This window comes from Enoplosus armatus, chromosome 11, assembly GCF_043641665.1.
Source record: "Enoplosus armatus isolate fEnoArm2 chromosome 11, fEnoArm2.hap1, whole genome shotgun sequence".
NCBI lineage: Eukaryota > Metazoa > Chordata > Actinopteri > Centrarchiformes > Enoplosidae > Enoplosus > Enoplosus armatus.
In genome coordinates, this window is record NC_092190.1 from 337941 (window position 1) to 359268 (window position 21328).

Below are 21328 nucleotides of genomic sequence, written 5' to 3' on the forward strand. Positions count from 1 at the left end.
AAGTACAAATGTGACCTCCTCAGGGGCGGAACAAAGCATCAGTTGGTTTTAATGAACATTTTTCGTATGTGGCCGCAGCCTGCCGAGCGGGGCGGGGTACGTTTAATCCCACCCACCGCAGTTTGATTGGTTTAACTGCCATATTTGGGCGGGGGTTAAACGTCGATTATGATTGGCTGCTAGCTGTGAGCGTGACCCTCTCTTTCTGCTTCAAGGTTTTTTTTATGTTTACCCTTCTATAATTAATAGTAGTGTTTGTGTTTGTGCAGACCTACTATGCAGTTGTCTGCTTTTATTGTGTGGGACCTTTAAATTCCAATTTCAGTTTCAAAATGTCATTAACGGCTCACAGTTTGTCATTCTTCTTTCATAGATAACTGCAACAGTCCTTTGGTGTCCGTATTACCACAGCCATCCTTCCAGAGCTCTTCACAATCCTCCGTCAGTCATGCTGCTCAAAAAGCCAAGCTCAACAGAAGAGACGGTAAGTAGGAGACAGAGGATGTTCCTCAATCTTACACGCTGTCATACCGACTTGGAACAGCAAACATTTTGTTACCCTGACATCACTTTCAACCTTATATCGAATCACTTTCTATGCAAAAGCTGTTCGTCTGTCCTAATTTGAATCGGATAAAATAAATTGTGTGTCATTATGGTTTTGAGTGGCACTGATCTAGGCCTTCACACAACATATCATGGTCCTGGATCTCCATCTCCCGCAACTTTGACATTATTATATTTTATATTATATTATTATTATAGTCACTGAGCAGCTCATAAAAGTCATTACAGGAAAAAAATTTTAAACTCTGTTCTGGATTTTACAGGGAGCCAGTGCAGAGAAGCTAATACAGGAGAAATATGATCTCTCTTCCTGGTTCCTCTGCCTGGCATTCTGGATCAGCTAGAGAGTCTCAAAGGACTTATTGGGATATTCTTAAAGGAGTGCTGTGATTAATAAATGTATTCTTTGATTTTGAAACAGTAGGCTTATGTTGTTGTCATTTAGCCTTTCTAAGGCTATTGCGCGGTTAAATCAATGAATTTGCACTACAGCAGTGACTTTTGCGACTGAACCCACTGGCAGAGGAGAGAGGAGAGTAAGAAGTAGAAAACCACAACATTCCACAGTCCATTGTTTAAATGTGCGTTTTAATGGCTCTCCTCTCCATGTGTTTTCCTGCCCTCCCAAGGAGCAGGAGGCTGGTCTCCCAAGGTGACAGACCAGGAGTCCTGGCTCCAGGTGGACCTCAGGGACCGGATGGAGGTGACGGCTGTTGCCACGCAAGGGCGCTCCACCAGCTCGGACTGGGTCAGCAGATACCTGCTGCTCTACAGTGACACAGGCCAGGTCTGGAAACAGTACAGACAGGAGGACGGAGAAGGGGTGAGTTTTTACAGTTTTTATTTCAGCATTTCAATTCAATTCAATTAAATTCTATTTTATTTATATAGCGCCAAATCACAACAAAGTCATCTCATGACACTTTACAAAATAGAGCAGGTCTAGACCGACTCTTTATAATGTTATTACAGAGACCCAACAGTTCCCACCATGAGCAAGCACTTTGGCGACAGTGGCAAGGAAAAACTTCCTTTTAAGAGGCAGAAACCTCGAGCAGAACCAGACTCTAGGTGGGCGGTCATCTGCTTTGACCGGTTGGGTTTGAGAGAGAGAGGGGGGGGGGGGGGAGACAGACAGACAGACAGACAAACAGAAAGAGACAGAGAGAGAGAGATAGACGTAGAGACACAGATAGACAGACAGACAGACAGGCAGAGATGTATGGCAGCACTAGCAGTAGAAATAGCAGCTATAGTTATAATAATACTGGAAATATGACTGATAATAGTAGTTACAGCTGTAATACTAGCTGAGATTAATAATAGCAGGATTAGATTTTGAGGTCTTCGGAGGTCCACTTCGTTCCATGTAATCAAGATCTGACCTGGGACTTTAGTTGGGCTGGATCCAAATTATATTCAATTTAATTAGGTCAGGTAGGGTCTCATTTCTGTGTGTGTCAATGGCCCTGTTTACACCTGGTATTAAAATGCGTCTCGAGTGACCACTTGTGATTGGATCTCACTTCCCTCTATATGCAAATAAGCATGGACATCATTTCCGTTTGCAAAGACTAAATGCGTCGTTGTTGTTAAGGTGAATTTGATGGATTTACTGTTTATCAGACCACAAGTGGGACAAGAATTAGGTTTGGAAAAGTATAGAATGTTACTTCACAACTTTATTCACTGATTTTGGTAAAACTGGATCGTGTTTTATGGAGAAAATATTTTCTGATGTGCTCGGAGTTTCCTGACGGACAGATAGCTTTACTTGTTGCTAAAATAACCTCTAACAGTATCTGCTGTTGGCTGTATCTAGCTAATGGGTTATCAAATGTGTTGCTTTACCTTGAAATGTGGATTCCCCACATCTATATGACCACCCTGAGCATGGCGTCTGAGGAATATGTGTGAATATACCGTGTGAATATGGTGAATGTATCTCACTTCTCACTTCTCACTTATATAGCTTTTCAACCTTCACGGTTCCCAAAGCGCTTTACAGCTAAGTCTCATTCACCCATTCACTCACACATTCACACACCAATGGCGACCGAGCTGCCATGCAAGGTGCTGGTCTCCATCGGGAGCAACTTAGGGTTCAGTGTCTTGCTCAAGGACACTTCGACATGACGGGGGCAGCCGGGGATCGAACCCCCCCGCTCTAACCAGCTTTACTTCCCGTGCGACAGTGCTAACCACTGCGCCACCATGCCGCCCGTACAAGTAATGTACAGGTAATGGCTAAATCCTGGACAGCGCCGAAGGGAATTTACACTGGTCATTATCGGTAATCCTGATGCTGTGCTCAGTGTTGCTGGAGACTCCAATCAGGCTAACCTTAAGAAGGAAACTGTGCCACAAGGGGAATAAACTCTCTGGATCACCGCCACACCATTAAAAAACGGCTACAGAGCGGAATCACTACCCGCCTTCGGGAAGGGTGTCAAAGTACGTAAACGTACTTATGAGGCATAGCCCCAGTGACACAAGAGGAAATGGTCACCGATGACATCAGTGAACTCACTGAGTGGATTGAATTTGTAAAACAAAAAGAAAAAACACATGGGAAATAACTGGAGGCACGGCTGGGGCCTTGCCAGGTTGTCCTCTCATGCAGTAACAAATCCTTTAGTTGCGTTGGACACATTTCATTGAGTAAGAGTCCATCTGCTGTGTCAGGCTCTATTTTATTATTAGTTTGTACTGCAAACTTTTAGAGAGCCCAACCATTAACTGCACACACAATAATTGGTATTAGCCATATTACATTAAAATAGCTTTTTTTTTTTTTAACCATTACATTCATACATTAGTGGCATATTTAAGAGTTGACAGCTATGTAGTTTTCCAGTTATGGTAATAATGATTTAAGTTAAGTCCTGTCTGAGAGTTACAGCTGAAGATATCAGTTATCATCTATATTCATCCCGTTGAAGCTTTCCCCATTGTCCCATTGGATGCTGAGCTAATGTTAGCTAACATCCCAATTGGTTCTGATTAAAGTGATTAAAATATGACATGATTAAAAGCATAACTGAGGGATCCCGGCTATTTATCAACCGTTCGCTACAGTTAGCTGTCGGTAAATTCTCGACTGCTTTCTAGCTACGATGAACCGGGCTGGAAAAGTCAGCTAAAGCTAGATTATTTATTGCCCGACACACTTACTTGTGAACAGCAAAATACACAATCCTAGCTATCTTTTTACATATCAAAACGATACAGAGTGGCATTTCACTCTTCTAAAGAACTTGCTGTACATTTACCAGATAACAATCAAGTGGTTTTGTATTTCGGCTAACTCACAAAATCAATGTTGACACAGTTTCTAAAATCTAAAATTGAGAGGTCTTGCTAAAAGCATTGATCCTGCCCCTGATTTTATGGGGGACAGCAGGCATGACAGGACATTTTATGACATTAAGGGGGTCACTGTCACAGTGGTACACACTCACATTTCTGCTGTCCATACCCCAAGGACAGAAGGACGCGCAATTTCAACCACGCCACTACACTTCAACACACGTACACCAGGCAAAATAATTTCAAGTCAAAGGTCCAGTGAAGTAGTATTGTTGGGGCTTTCAACCATGAAACAAAATGTTACTTGTACTGATATCCTTACTGTAATATAGGAGAGCCAAAAGAGGCAGCGCTGTTGCATAATGTTGAACTGTCCAAATTAAAACATCAACCTTAACTTTACCTTCAGACAAAACCGATTTGACAACAGAAAATATTAGATTAAAACTCTAAGACTGAAGTTTATTTTAGGAATTAAAAGGAATTATACCTTCTGTTTAAAACTCTATGGGGACAACGTCTCCTAAAATCGCAGCAAATTTTCAAATAGGTGTCATCAACCACATTGGAAATCTAAATGGTAAAATTACCAAACGTAATTTGGTGACACAATAACTGCCAATTGTAACATTTTGAGGATCCATTGTCACTGCTGGTTGACGTGAAATGCATGCTGGGACTTGTCTAAACACACCTTAGACAACCTTGACTAGATATGGACTTTGCATTGGGACAGTACTTTGGACTGAAGACGTTTCACAAGAACAGGAGAACACAAGAACAGATGAGAATGTAACCCAGGTTATTTTTAGTGGCCAGATTTACGCGCATCCCCTGAATGCACCGTTAGTAAAATACCGCCTCGTGTAAATTCGGTTTACCCCGCGTCCGCACACAGAGTCACCGGGAGCACGTTGCTCAGGCAGGTGTAGGAACCTCGGCTAGGGTGAAGACTCGCAGACAAGGAGAAAGATTGCGAAGCGATACACTTGGCGTGGGACTGGACAGGTGAAGCTGGCAGTGTTTATCAGGGGAGACCCTTGTTGTGCTGCGGCGTTACTGTATGGAAGAGCGGTTGTCGGTGTGGAAAAAACTCCGTCGTCATTACTCATTATCCTGGTGAGTTACCTACACAAGCTAATGAATTAGCATTTTTGGTTCTGTTTGGGGTGTTGAATTTTATTTTACTTTGCTAGTGACATTTTACTCAAAGAATTAAGCTAAACCAAAACCAGTCAGGATGAAACTGAAATATGTTGATGCACCTGAAGCACAGTGTGTTGCTGTGCTATTTAGCAGCTCGCACTTGTTGACTAATGGCGGCCTGGGGCTAAACTAAGTGCAACGTGCACGGCTAGTGAAGCACGTGTAGGCAATATGTGTGTATTTGAAAGTGTTTAAAGTTTAAAGATGTAATGGGCCAAAATGTGTGTTATTTTGTCATTTCAAAGGAGGAAAAAGAGTTGTTACTGAAGTGTTTGTTATTGTTAATGCTCTCCTATGTCAAAGTAAGAAATATTATAGGTACTGAAACTGTGAAAATTGACTATATATTGACTGTTCTGCACACTTGTGTGCAGGCTGTTTTTTTTGAGGGACTATTTTCTGTCGACCATTGGAACTGTCCTTATTGCTGGTTGGAGATGCTTGGATGCCGCGCCTTCCTGAGGGGTGGTAGGAGCTTAGTCAAGGCAATCTTGTTCAGAAGGATCACATTTTTTCCATCTTTTTTCCTGAGATCTCAGAGTTTATCTACTTTTGTTTTTTTGTTCGGCCCAACCATCAGTTTTATTGAAGGGACACTGAAACAGACTAAAGACTAACAGACTATAAGGAGGTTTATTGAGAACTGAGGTTCTTGTACATGGTTTGTTGAAAGAAAAACAATTATATGTTTAAGGTACATTTTGGAAGTGCAAATGAATAACCTTCTATAAATACATTTTCTACTCCTTTAAGATCAGTTATTGTGTGTGTATTTCTGTGTGGTGGAGGTGTTATTACTCTCTTTAAAGGGTTGCTGCTGCCAATCTCCTTATAGAACCTGGGAACATTTTGAAGAAACTTGGAGCTAAACACTGGATAACCAAGTCAGAACTGTGGATTTGGACTTAAGGTGCTAATTTTTAGATATTGATAACCTAGATATTCAGAACATAGAGGTCCTCACATAACAGGGTTGTCAGTGAAGAGAGGGTTACAAGAACGTGGACTGAGAGAGGCCGATTGGCTTTATGTCGTGACTGACTTGTTGAAGTGTGACGATAAATAGCTCACAGCCACTTTGACACTGTGTCTGCTCTTATCCTGCTGACTAAAATAGGAAGAAAAGCTACTGAACATGCTCGGCCCCAGACATGACCAGCAGTGTGTATGACTCAGGAGAGGCAGACGGAGACGTCTCACTTCATTCATATATTAAGACATTTATATAGCAGCCAACCTGGTGATATCAAACCACTCAAAAGAAGCATCAGTCCTCTGAAAATGGAAAAAACCCTCAGAGGGGGTTCATTGGTGTGTATTAAAAGCCCTCTCACCTCACCATGCTTACCCCTTCTACGAAAGCCTTTCCTCTTAATGTGACCTGACCTAGCTGGTGGTCCTGGCTAACACAACAAGGCTGTAAAGGCCCAACTAGTCAGTAGATGAGTTTCCGTGTTCAACGTGATGACGTTTAATGTCAACCTCTGTAGTCTCATTTAGCCACTTGTTAGCATCTGCCTTTTTGGGGTGGAGTATTTACGTATTTGACGTATTTTATGTCGTAGAACAAAACGTGAAAATCTCTTAAGCTTGTGTTAACCACAGACCTGATTTCAGGCATCTACCCAAAAACCCATTCAAGAAACCCACTGACTTTGAGACGAGGGAACCGGAAGTGTAAAAATGCTAACTCATTACCGGGTTTTCTCTATGGAAAGACTCTCCTTCAGGAAATCATATTGTTGTCTGGATGGTGCACAATGTCGGTGCACATAGTGACACAAATCTGTAGCCAGAGGCAGATGGTGTGGAGATTTTATTTTATTTGTATAATGATTATAGGAATAAATTATTAAAAATTATTATTATTTCAGTTTTAATTCTACTGTATCTCATGTCATAAATGGCCGCATCATATTGTAAAATGTGAGTTATGACCAACCAGTCTGATGGGGGTGGTTATTTCGTAGCAGCCTGATGTCATGTGCACGACTTAATGAAGGTAAACACAGTGGATGGCCGTGGGTAATGGCACTTCTCAAACCAACATATGTGTCAACATATGCATCCTGCTGCCTTCAGATGGCACCAAAACTCCATTAGCAAATTTAACGGTCAGGGGAAAAAAACAAAACAATCCTCTTGGATTATCAGGATTCATCATCTGGGAACCATGATTGTTTGCGCAAAATGAGGTACCAATCCATCACTTATCCAATCCATTCACGGTAAGAATATTTCGCTGCATGAGTGAAAACTTTGACCAGCTGGTGTCAAGGAAGGAAAAGTCAGACAATCGCCAAAGTCAGAGGAATTTATCCTCGAGGGGACTTGAATATATGTAGCATATCTCATGGCTATCCATCTAATGTTGTAAGGTATTTCTCTCTGAACCGCATCTCATGGTGGCGCTAGAGGAGAAGTCAGAAGATTATGAAAGTCAGTGGAATTCATCCTCAGGGGCCAGTTGTTGAATCCGATCGGATTACGGCTGTCTGATTGAAACAGATCTTGAAAATGGGTTGTTCCAAAGGAAATCTGGATTCTGAAAATTGGATTGGATCACGTGATCCAATCCTGTTTTTAATCTGGATAATACCCTCAGTTTGTCTTGTCTCTTTAGTAGGATTGGGATCACTTTGATCCAAAAAAACAGGATTATTCTGATCCCAGCTGAAAGGTGGATATAGGGTGAATTTCAGGATCAAAATGTCATAAAAACTTAAAACTGTTCAAAAATACACCTGAATCGTTTAAATACATTTATTTGCATTTTGCACTTGATTTGTTTAACTATTAATGTGTATTATTTACTTCCATTATATATATATATATATTGATATATATATATATATTTATATTTATTTATATATATATTTATATTTTTATATTTGTATATATATATATATATATATATATATATTTATATTTTTATATATATTACCACTGTAAATTATCTACAATGAAACAATTGTCACAGATGAAGCAATTAAAGGTAGTTTGGAACAATTGGACCCCTCGTCCCACATCTGGTCAGTGGACATTGTCAAATTGTGTTAAAAACGTGTATTTGTGGTCAATTCATATGTTTGTTCTGATTTAATTATTGTGGGTCAGCTGAAAAGTCTGACAATTTAAAAGGTATTAAACGGCGGAGCATGTTGGCATTGTAGTCTGTCTCTTCAATTAAAAACACTCAAAGTGGCTGTTACCTGTTGTTACCATTCGGAGCGCTGCTAATCCAGGATTTGGTGATCCTAAAAGGTTGGATTTTGGATCAGGGTGGTCCCAATCCAATTTTCTTTGAAAAACCGGATGACGGATTACCTGATCCTGGATTAGCAAAAATAGGGATTTCCAAATCCGAATTCTTTTTTTTCTTGAACAACTGGCCCCTGGATATCATGAATCTCTGTACAATCTCATTGGCAACCCATGCAATATTTTTTATATAATATTTCGGCCACTATCACGGCAACAAAAAAAAAGGGAAAAAAAGCAGCACAAAAGCTGGATGAATGGTAGCTAATTAGTGATGTGTCTGTGATGAAGCCCCTGCTCAGCCGGCCAACCACAGCCTCCTTTGGCTAATTGATGTCCGTCTGGCATTTTAACAAGGGAAGTTCAAAGGTGGTAGCTCGGTGCGGGTACCTGAGCTGAGGAGTCTAATGAGAGAGCCGCAGCTGCTCTTACGGCTGTTCGCTCTCAGCAGCCCTCCGCCTGCCAAATTAGACTCAACCTTTTAGCTTTAAATGAAGCTTGACAGCAGGGGTGTCAAATGATTGCCATTGCAAACACTTGTTGACACAGAGCAGTAAATTGAAGCAGTGAGGGCCTTAAAATGTGGGGCAGTGTAAGCAATAGTTAGCTGTGAGTGATGTTTGTTTTGCAACAGCTTGAGGCTGGCCGTGCAAGATTTTATGTATGTAATCAGCTAACTAACATGGAGAATAGGGCTCAGTCTCAGTCAGTTCCTAAGACAACGGGACACTGTAGTTTTTAGCAAACGTAACTCAAACAAGAGGAAATAGTGCCTTTGTTTTCAGCAGTGGATTGATCCACATTTGGTGCTCCTAGTGAGTATTTGGGACAGCAGGACGGTGTGTGGGATTGAGTCAAAATCAAACTGTGTGTGTGTGTTCATGGCAATTAAGGAGCATGTCACCCAGAGCAACAGTGTGGCTCACTGATGAGTTTTCACAGCGATGCAGCTCTGTGGCACGGAAGGAAGACGATGTGTCAGGCTTTGACACACACACAATGCTTGTTAGTAGGATACATTCATTGCTGCGCATGAGATCGTCTCTAACCTCGGTCTCAGCAGCCGCTTCATCCTTCAGAAAGCAAAGCTTCGAACGGCACAAGAGGACGTGGAAACGACAGGACGGCAAAAGCTGATGATGACCAAATTATCTATGGGCAGGCGAGAGGAGCTGCGGAAATGGCTTGTGTTTGCAAAATTACCTGCTTGGACGTGATGCAATGTGGACTCTGGTTGAGAAATTTCCTGTGCAATCCAAAGATCAACGGAAGCACCGGCAGTTATTTTAGTGTCATTTCTTACATATAAAAAAAAGATTTCACAGGCTTTCAGAGCAGGCTGAAACATATGTGATATGTGAAAATGGCTGCTACTTTAAATCCTGCTCCTCTACTACTTGTCTGTAAAAAAAAAATATTTGTAGTCTACCCAAAGCCGCTGTAGAGGTAAATTAGCTGAACACTCAGTGCATGTGGAGCCAGTTGAAAGTCTTCCTGGTAGGGGTCCAGATTATCATCATCATCCTTTAAGAGCTGTGTGTGAAGAGCTCTTTTTATCTCAAAAGGGATTCAAAGTGTAAAGCCATGTCTTACCCCTAATGATGAATATATATTCCCTTTAAAAGGCCCAGTCTGTTTCTTTTAATCATGTAAAATGCAGATTTAAGCTAGAAAAATCACCATTTTGTGTCCGTCGCTTAACTGACCAATCCCAGGCACGCGCCGCCACTACCAACGCCTCCCGCTCGCTCAGAATACTGGGTGTCCCTCAAACGTAAAAGTAATTCAGTTGAACGAACGTATGCAGCTTTTGTAATATTTTACCACAGTTTTTGAAAATGAAATGTCCAGGTGATCCACCCTCCTCAAAATTCTGTGCTTCACCCATCAAAACACACGTAATTATGATCTAGGCCGTAAGATAAATATTTTATGCTCAGTTATTTCCACTGCGGAGATATATATTCCCATGTTGGATTGATTAGCAGGTCAAATGTCCTGCCTACAAATTTTTGTGTCACTTTCTGTAACTTTTATGCATTTGTTTTTAATGTGCTTTCATGCCGAATGTTTAGGTTTTGTGTCACTGGTGCTTTAGAAAAGCGCTTTACAAATAAAATGTGTTATTGTTGTTATTAGTTCTGATTGGACAGACTCTGCTCGGTGAAGCACATCACGTTTCTGACCAAAGGCCGCTTCCTCCCACTGTACAAAGATGAAGCCAAACTCTCCCGGATACGGGCGCCCGAGTCTGCACAGTATTGATCGGCGAGTGGAGCCGCGGCCCCGCCCATACACTCGCCCGACCCAATCGCGAACACACCGCAGTCAATCTCAGCTGTCAATCATGATGTTTCACCCCCTTTTTATAGCATCAAATAACTCATTAAAACCAAACGTATCAGAAAAAACGAACACTTGAACAAACATCAGCGTGATAAGAACTACCTGAAATGACAGAAACCATCTTGGGGAAAAATGTATTTGACATGTACTTTGGTTTAGGTTAGGTTTGACCCATGTCCCATCTTCTAACATGGAGGGGGCGGGGTTTATGCTGTGTACTTACAAGAGCACAGTGAAGAATGGACCTTCTCCAGGCTATTTAGGTGAATGGTCCCACCTGAAGATTCCAACACCAACATGTTGTTTTGACCTATCATCAGTGGTGTGCTACATAACGTCGTTTTATTTCTGAGGACGTCCTTGATTTTCTCATTGTGAACTCTTGGTAAACAGTCTGTTTTTAAAGTGTGCCTCCTTCGTTTGGCAGACGGCATAGCGAAATGCTGCTAGCTCACGATTAAATTCTTCTGCTGCTGAGGAGCTGACCCCTGAGCGTAAAGCGGGCCAGATGTTCCGCCTCCTCTGTTTTTTCCTCTGGTCTCATACCAGCCGTACAGTGCATAGCTCTGATTTGTTTTGGTGATCGGATGTGATGCATTGAACCAATCTTTTGGCTGTGGTGCCCTTGGAGACCTGAGGTAATTAACCCAGTCAAGGTCCACCTCAAGTTTCTTTTCCATGGCTGCCTCAGTGTTTTGCTTTGTTGGTGCACTGAGCTGGCCATCATGGGGGCGGAAGAACTTCTGCTGTAGACAGTTGAAATGAAACTGTACAGCTCACTGAAATTCAGCAGCTCCTCCCTCCAGTCAGTCTATTAGGGCAGCGGAATTGACACCACATGCTTCACAGTCTTGCAGTTCTCTCTTCTGGGGTTGAAAAAATCGATATACTTTCCAGTACGAATTCTAAGGAAACAGTTAAATACAATACAATACATTCTGAAGTTTATACGTAACATTTTAGATTCAAGAAGCGCATGTGTGATGTCGTCATCTACCTTTTTAAAGAGTTTGGATCTTTCTGTTTCAAAGGCGGGTATATTTGTTTTATACATCTGCACCCCGAGAAAGAGAAAGGATTACCCAAATTCTGGTCTGTGTGCCATAATTCCAGAATACTATTTTTGGCAATGGATATAGATCTTACTTTGGCAGTGGAAGACTTTTGACTTTACTGTAAAGATCAAAACCAAGTAGGCAAGTCGACAAAGCGTCATAGATGTTCTATTAAATGTCGACACATGTCACATACACACTCTCGGTGTGCACTCATTAGCCTACCTACCATGGTGGGGGCCCGGTGTCCCTGCAGAAAGTTGATTCCAAAGCGTCAGAATCTAGTTTTTAAGTCTCCTTAATAATTCCAGTGTGATAGTAATATTTAAGAGGTATATTGAAGACATTATAAACTTCAGGGACTCTTCGCCTATCTTGCTCGATCTTGCTTCAATGATTGAGCATGCAGTGTCAATGAAACGGTGTCAAGAGCCCCTCTACAGCCTAATCTCACCTCTAGGATCTGTATTTGACCGACGCAAGGGGTATAGGCTAGATCCTCTAAGACTTATTTTTCATCTATAGTCCCAGGTCTTTTTTTTTTTTTTTTTTTTTTAGAAATGCACTCTCATTTTTCATTAATTTTTTCCCTAGCAACCTTGCAGGTCATAATAAGACAATAAATATTTATAGATATTCAAGTACTTCTTCTATACTACTGTGTGTAATGTGTAATATTATAGTACCAGCACAGCTTTAAATGGGTTTGCTCTGTTTCTCATAAATCAAACAGGCAAATTGCTTTTGGATTAAAGATTTCTCACAGCGATTAAGAGGTAATGAATCTGGAATCGATATTTAAAATGAGCTTTTTCGATGAAATCACTGATTTTATGCAAGAACGGCAAGCAGATCGACAATGGACAGATTTTCTTTTACAAGCTTTTTCAGACAATGCCATGTGGGCAGAGGACTCAGAAGAGAGTGCGGATTCGCTGAATCTGCAGGGAGACAGTGACACATTCAGCTGTGGCTGTGTGTCTGAGAGAGCACGTGGGTTTGGTGGAGTGTGAGTGTGGATGGTTATAATCAGAATCAGAAATCAGAATCAGAAGTACTTATAGGGGTGAGCTGGGGTTGTGTTCACTGACGTCTTACTAGCAATAATATTTAATTAAATGAACAGCTTTATTTGAAGGGCTTTGGTTGTATTCCTTTAAACCAATCACAATCGTCTTGGGCTGCCCTGGGTGCAGCGACTGTGCCCTTGCAAAGCGTTAATGGGAGGGGAGGAGAATGACGACTGAAATAGTCAGCCAATGGCAGACTTATCCTGAGGCTACATCTGGTGAGTCAGACTAAGAGAAAGATAACAAAGATAGGGTGACTATATTTTCGAACCCCCAAACCGGGACCCTAACGTATACTGCACGTCCATGCCTGACGTGTATTTCAGAGCTTCAACACCACGGACGCCTTGAACGCAGGATTTTTTTCTTTACAAAGGAAGGGGCAAGCCTCCTGGAGCTCTTCAGAAAAGACAAAAAGACGGACTTTCCCTTCGGCATGACAGGTTCTGTCATAGCCTAGCAACAGCCTTGACAACAACACTTTGATTGATTGACACACGTGCAGGCCAATCAGTGTTGAATTCTGATGCGTGGTGCATTGTTTGTTTTTAGGTAACAACGAGTGGGACAGAACATTATAAACGTATATGTAAGTGCTGGAAACAAGTATAATGTTGTAATTATTATTTTAGTTATTTTGGTAGTAAATGCTGAAAACACATTTTAGTGTTTTACAGGTATTTGTCGGGACTCGGGACACCCAGCTTGAAACTGGGACAATCCCGGACAAACCGGGACATCTGGTCACAAAGAGCAAAAAATAAAAAATCCTGAATGAACCGTTTCAGCAGGTCGCCCATGTCCACCATGTGTTACCGCAGCACTGCAGACGGGGCCTCCCGCTTTGCTGTCCCACGACAAAGAGGGCAGACCATGACATTGCAAGACACGAACCTGCTCAGGTCTGGCTACAGAATAGTACTTTAGTCAATCCAGCTCCTTTCTTCTCTACCCACAAACTTTCAAAAGTTTCAAAAACCCGAGATGCACCACAATTCCGGATTGTTTTACAGAGAGACCCCAGTGTGCGTATAACCTTTATTGCTTGTGTGCAATTGCAAACTGCTCATGTGAGAGGTATTTCATATTTACTCCAAGAGACCCCATCGAAATTGCGGTGCCCGATTTAAGACCGACACCTTTCTTATTCAAATAGTTGCTCTCAATACTTGGCTGATAGGTAATCAGGCAGGCTGCTGTAGCCATCTATGCCAGGTAGCATGTAAGGATAATAAAACACAAAATGTAGGTATGTTTAACAAAATATTAAATAAACAAATACATGAAGTTAGCCTAAGCGCTTAACGTCATTTACTGTGTTTAGTAATCCTCTTGCAGTTAAATGCAATTCAATTAAATGCTATACCTACAATAAACAACTATGTAGTTATATTCGTAGTACCACTACTTAAAAGAAGCAGATAAACAAGAATGCAGTAATAAAAGTTGTGCTTTTAGTAATAACGTATATTGTACATTGTTAACGCAGATGATATCCAATAAACAGGATCAATTGCACTGACGAATGTGGTATTCAGTGGTAATATATTATAATTGTGATTTGTCACATTAGAAATAAACTGTGGTAAGATACATTTACAAGATTAGCAATTTCCAGGCATGTTTTTATCTTTGATCTTTTAATGTTATATTGAATATTTTTGAATTCCTCAAGAGTTTCCACGATGATGGTTTTTTTTTTGTTGCACACGCAATGGGCTCATTCTGGACCTTAGGTGGCTCAATTGTTGCTGAAAAATGCCCCCCCCCCCCCCTCTATGGGAACGTGCATTTAGCTTGATTAGAAAGCCTGGGTTAACAGAGAAAGTGGGGGGGGGGGGGGGGGAATTGACCCATTAACCTGCATTGCTATTGTTGAATTCTGTCAAGCCAGCTATTGCAAAGACACCCTGGTACCTACTGATACCTGATATCTAAGTGGCAGCTAAGCGACTCCAGCTAATAACTCCAGCTAGCGGCACTCTGTGGTTGCCACAGGGTGCCAGCAGCTGCCACAGGGTGCCGCTAGCCAGCCAGTGCCAGTCATTGCGCTCACTGTCTCTTTCTCTAAATGTATCTTTTCTGCTGTCCATTACAGCGCGAGGCTGAAACCCCGCGTGTATGTTTTGTCTCCTTTAGAGTTTTGTGTCAAAAGACATTTAGAAAACCCTGGTGTTGTGGATATTCATGCCATCTTTTCTACGAGGCCGGTGTGTTCCTTTTGATGTATTCGCCACAGAAATATTACGCATGTCTCAGACGGCTGTGTAAACCCCTATGACATTAGCGAATGTCTCCTCTGCGCAGGTGGAAGTGCTTAGCTTGCATCTCCTTCAAGATTCAGCCACTTAAACGGCTTAAAAGAGGAAAGGGCTGAACATAAATCAAAATAGCAGCCTCAACAGTTACCTTGACAGACTGTCACCTTCATTATCTGTGGAGAAACAGCGTCCTTGTATCTATGTCCTCTGAGAGAGATTCAGCCTCCACGCCGCAGCCATGCAGCCTACGTGCATGCCTTATTTATTATTATTGGACTTGTTTCACTCTGTTGAACTATTCACAAAAGCCTGAAGCTATACTGTCGACAATCTATCTTTCTAATAGTTTCTAATACAAGTTGTTATCGATTTGGAGTGCCACCTTTCCCTGAAACAGCTGGTGATCTGTCATTCATTTCCGTTTCTGTCTCCATCCATGGCTCTCTGAATTTTTTTTGTTTTGGTCCGTTTGTCTTTTTTTTAATGCTTTGTTTGCAGGGTGTGAGGGATAAAGTGCAATAACATGTATGATCGTGCACATGCAGGAGGAGAGCAGCATTTTTAGACTTTGAATTTGAAGCCACTGAAGATTTTCAGTTGAATTTATAATGTTATTTCTACGTCTATCTAGAGGATTAGGCCCCCTCTGGGCTGTTGTGATGCAAATGCATAATTTTTTTTTGATGAATATGATTTTAAAAAACTGATATTTAATGCAGATCTTGGCAGCGAAGACTGGAGCATTCGCATCACCTGCTGCTGACGCACAACTCATGCATGAGAGTTCTACCAGTATGCAAAACCAGTATGTCTTACACAGCTTTGTGCTGACTAAAACCATACGCTTTCATACAGTCTGCATTTTGAAATCATGCGTGATGCTTTCCTCTCAATTAAACTGGGCACACACATCTCTGTCAGTCATTTGTGTGTCATTTATTTTGCGCACACGTGTTCATGCCGCACCAAACCACTTCACAGTCAAGCGGCTCATATTATAACAGTCACTGCCAAAATTCAATTCAATTTCAATTCAATTTTATTTATATAGCGCCAAATCACAACAAAAGTCATCTCATGACACTTTACAAATAGAGCAGGTCTAGACCGACTCTTTATAATGTTATTACAGAGACCCAACAGTTCCCACCATGAGCTAGCACTTTGGCGACAGTGGCAAGGAAAGACTTCCTTTTAAGAGGCAGAAACCTCGAGCAGAACCAGACTCTGGGCGGTCATCTGCTTTGACCGGTTGGGTTTGAGAGAGAGAGAGGGGGAGGGAGAGACAGACAGACAGAAAGAGACAGAGAGAGAGATAGACATAGAGACACAGACAGACAGACGGACAGACAGAGATGTATGGCAGCACTAGCAGTAGAAATAACAGCTATAATTATAATAATACTGGAAATATGACTGATAATAGTTGTTACAGCTGTAATAATAGCTGAGATTAATAATAGAAATAACAGCTTTAATAGTAACAGAACTACGACTGAACATAATAACTGTAGTGATGAGAGTCAGGCAGGCCCATGGCAGCAGCACCCAGGCGTACCAGGACCACGATCCACAGGAACCTGCGAGACGAGAAAGCACAAAGAAACTAGGGAAGATATAAAGTTAGTAACATGCATTGGACTGTGATGAATGTGCAAAGATGAAGAGGGAGAGGAGGAAAGCTCAGTGCATCATGGGAAGTCCCCCGGGTGCAAAACAAATGAAAGCCACTACAACATATCATTTCAGTGGAAAAACTCTGCAACACTTATGTGAACATGTTGGACATTGCCCCATTCTTACCTCTTCGGCAGAAAGTCGGCTGAGAGGCACCTCACTGGTCATGGAGCCGTTATTTTTTGGCAGATGCTATTTGCACCCGGGGTGGAGTAGCCAATGTGGCTATTTGCTTCACTCTTGCTGCTTTAGAAGGAACACTGAGGTGGAAATGAATAATGACTAAGAGGCGTGGGTTATTTCCCAGGGAGAAGACAGTGCGAGACCCCTTATTCCCCCACTCGTTCCCCACCACAGTGGACTGGATATTCTCATATTTCTGCACCACATGATGGTTCTTATCTCTTTCCATCAAATAGCGTGTTCAAGGAGAGGGAAAAGACATTGCCCCTGGGTTTGTCCTGTCAGCATTTTCCTATTCAAAGGATTTAGATGTTTTCTTCTTCTGAGTCTTTTTCCACTCCCCAGTGGAAATGTGTCTCTTTGTTTTTCTTCAAATTGGACGTCTTTTCTGTGATTTCTTAATGAAACCTTGGTATGTTTACATCGGTTAAATGCTGGCATGATAACCTTGATATTTGTCTCTGTCTGTTCCTTCAGACGTTTGTGGGGAACGTGGATTCGGAGGCTGTCGTCCAGAACAAACTGTCCCACTCAGTGAGAGCCCGTTTCCTGCGCTTCGTCCCTCTGGACTGGAACCCCAGCGGCTGGCTGGGCCTCAGGGTGGAGGCGTACGGCTGCTCCTACAGTGAGTGACACACGCCCTACAGTTCAAATCACACTCAGAGTGATCTACCCCCCAGACTCACTCCAAACTTGATCAGTACATGTGTTCATGTAGTGGGTGTAACTGGATAAAGAAAGCGTGCCCTGGGTCTGTCAGTATGTTGTTGCTCGGCACAAGCATAATAACTTCCCTGTAATTAGAGGGAAACTCAAAGGGTCACTGTGAACAGAGACTTTAATGCTCCTCAGCAGCCAACATGGTCTCAACAGTATACTCCATAGGCACAAGATCCACACTTGTGCCTCAATAGATGTACCTTCTAATTAACAGATTTATGCATCAAAATAAATAACCCTGTACCTCTAAAATGTACATACATCAATAAATCCCCTTAACACTTGTTTAAAGTAACTGAACCATACATATATAGGAAATGGAAGTAAACAAAACATGGAGGTAAAGCTCACATACATTTTGTAAAACATTTGCCTAACAGGCAACGTGTACAATTTCAACATGAAAACATTTACTTCCATAAAGACATATTAGCAACTATTTAGGCTAACCTGTAGCCTCCAAAACCTGCTTAATCCACATCAGATTTTACAGTGTTTATATTTAAGTGCAATATCACACGACGACATTCGTCAAACTGTTAGACCTCCGGGTCTGAACAGTGAAGACCTGAATTCTTTCTAAAGGCCAGGAGAGGGCGACTCCACTGGTTGCAAAAAGAAGTCAGATTGTATAGAAGTCTATGAGAAAATGACCCTACTTCTCACTTGATTTATTACCTCAGTAAACATTTTCCTCATGAGTTTATGGTCTCAATCACTAGTTTCAAGTCTTCTTCATGTAGCGTGATGTTCAGTTTATAAATTATGGTCCCATTAGACTGTTAATTCTTTCCGTTAAGTCCATTAACAAAGTACTCTATATTGCCAAAGGTATTCACTCACCCATTCAAATAATTGAAATCAGGTGTTCCAATGCGATTGGGAACGACAGCAACTCAGCCACGAAGTGGTAGGCCACGTAAAATGACGGAGCGGGGTCAGCGGATGCTGAGGCGCATAGTGCGCAGAGGTCGCCAACTTTCTGCAGAGTCAATCGCTACAGACCGCCAAACTTCATGTGGCCTTCAGATTAGCTCAAGAACAGTGCGTAGAGAGCTTCATGGAATGGGTTTCCATGGCCGAGCAGCTGCATCCAAGCCATACATCACCAAGTGCACTGCAAAGCGTCGGATGCCGTGGTGTAAAGCACGCCGCCACTGGACTATAGAGCAGTGGAGACGCGTTCTCTGGAGTGACGAATCGCGCTTCACCATCTGGCGATCTGATGGACGAGTCTAGGTTTGGCGGTTGCCAGGAGAACGGCACTTGTCTGACTGCATTATGCCAAGTGTAACGTTTGGTGGAGGGGGGATTATGGTGTGGGGTTGTTTTTCAGGAGCTGGGCTTGGCCCCTTAGTTCCAGTGAAAGGAACTCTGAATGCTTCAGCATACCAAGAGATTTTGGACAATTCCATGCTCCCAACTTTGTGGAAACAGTTTGGGGATGGCCCCTTCCTGTTCCAACATGACTGTGCACCAGTGCACAAAGCAAGGTCCATAAAGACATGGATGAGAGAGTTTGGTGTGGATGAACTTGACTGGCCTGCACAGTCCTGACCTCAACCCGATAGAACACCTTTGGGATGAATTAGAGCGGAGACTGAGAGCCAGGCCTTCTCGTCCAACATCAGTGTGTGACCTCACAAATGCGCTTCCGGAAGAATGGTCAAAAATTCCCATAAACACACTCCTAAACCTTGTGGAAAGCCTTCCCAGAAGAGTTGAAGCTGTTATAGCTGCAAAGGGTGGACCAACGTCATATTAAACCCTATGGATTAAGAATGGGATGATGTCACTTAAGTTCATATGCGAGTTAAGGCAGGTGAGCCAATACTTTTGGCAATATAGTGTAACTGTGTTAGCATTGACTTTGTGTACGACGTAGCCAGGTGCAGTCAGGTTGCCGGTATAGGTAGGCATGCATTTTGTCCTTGGGTTCTCAGATCCCCAGCTCCACCTTCTCATCCAAATGCTTCTGGTTCCAAAAAAAACAAGATGGCAACAGCCAGAATGCCAAAGTTGCAGGCTACACAGGCTATGGTTTTAAGGCTAACGTCCTGGCCAGATCTTTAACAAAACCCATTGGATTGGAATGGATGTTTTCATTTGTGTACGGGTGTCTATTTTGATGTTGTACCTCTTGACGTATGGGGTATTGATGGAATTAGTGCTGCAGAAATGTACATTATACTGAAATGATTAAGACAGCAGGTAAGTATGGAGGGGGTGTTGAGCGTACAGTAACAGCAAAATAGAACAGGAACAGTCCAGAAAGACTTCTTGCTAGAATATCATCAAATATAATTCCATAACAGGAAAAATTAAAATAAAGCACTCCCTGAGAAAGCACATAGGTAGTGTTTATATTATTTTTATATGTTCAATATCTCAAGTAGAATGTGAAGACTGTGTGTGTGTTGGGGATGTTGAGAAGACAGAATGACAGGGAGGAGACTTGCAGGCAGGTATCTACAGAGCTCTTCCTGCTGCATTTCAAGCTCGAGAAAATTTTTTTTTATGAATCTCTGCAGGAGTCTCTGGAGAGGGCCGGTCAGGGCTGCCAGTGCTAGGTGTGCTGGCTGTGGTTTTAATACATGGATTTATTTCTAACCTCGACTTTTCATTGGAGTCTTACTGTGAGCCATCGTCGTGATGGATCCCATTTGTTTGTAACTCCACACAAGGGATGCAAGCCTTTCGGCCACGAAAAACAAGCCCTTCTACAAACTTCTCCTAATTCTTTACTCTGACTGGTACAACACAAAGACCAAAAAGAGGAGCTCAGCGGTCTCAACCGCTCAAGAGCTGAAATATTACTCACAAGTCCTTATACTTTCTGGCGACATTCACAATGCCCAGCACCATCTACACCTGTTAACCAGCCTCAGCACTCCAGCTCTGAAATGCACAACTTTTGAAGTAATACTCCCTTCTTACAACTTCTTAATGATGCTACCCTGGGAAATAAGGATTGTCAGCCTAACTTCGCTAGTTCAATTCAATTCAATTCAATTTTATTTATATAGCGTCAAATCACAACAAAAGTCATCTCATGACACTTTACAAATAGAGCAGGTCTAGACCGACTCTTTATAATGTTATTACAGTCTTCCATGTCTGAGTTACATCCAACCACCTCTTGGATCCAGCCCAGAGAGAACCACACATCTGCTACCTGTCTGGCGACGGGCAGACTTCATGTGTTGGCAAGGTGTGGATCCCACCGGGGGAGTGGAAGGACACCCCCCCCCCCCCCCTCCCCGATGTCCCCTATTCTGCTTCCTGCAGATAACCTGTTCCACTCAGCATCAGCTCCAGTGACTTCTTCACCACAGCCTCCTGTAACTTAGTGCCTCCCCCCGCGTAAACTTCAATTAAGGTGGTCAATCATACAGCTCAGCTGCATTCAGCCAGATTGTTAACTCCCAAAACTCCAACCAACCACGCTTTCAATTTACTATCATTAGATTTGTTAAGGTGCCCGGTGTAATTACATGCTCTCTTTATAGAACTAATTCTGGCTCTCAACATTCACCACTTTATCCACACTGTGATAGTGCATGTTGGCACGAATGACACCAGGCAATCCATTAAATTGAAATATGAACTTGAGTACTTAGCCTCCACAGTTGAAAACCTGGGTAGGGTGTGCCCTGCCTGGCCCCACTCACAC

At 42.3% G+C, this 21328-nt stretch overlaps 1 protein-coding gene across 1 annotated transcript in view; it reads left to right on the forward strand.

Moving 5' to 3' along the window:
- Positions 1-363: 363 nt before the first annotated feature.
- Positions 364-21328, forward strand: part of LOC139291939 (contactin-associated protein-like 5) — an 86549-nt gene continuing 65584 nt past the window's right edge. The window contains exons 1-3 of the mRNA XM_070914006.1: positions 364-484; positions 1197-1390; positions 17413-17560. Of these exons, the coding sequence (XP_070770107.1) occupies positions 1265-1390; positions 17413-17560 (274 nt within the window). The 5' untranslated portion in view covers positions 364-484; positions 1197-1264. The remainder of the gene's footprint in view (positions 485-1196; positions 1391-17412; positions 17561-21328) is intronic.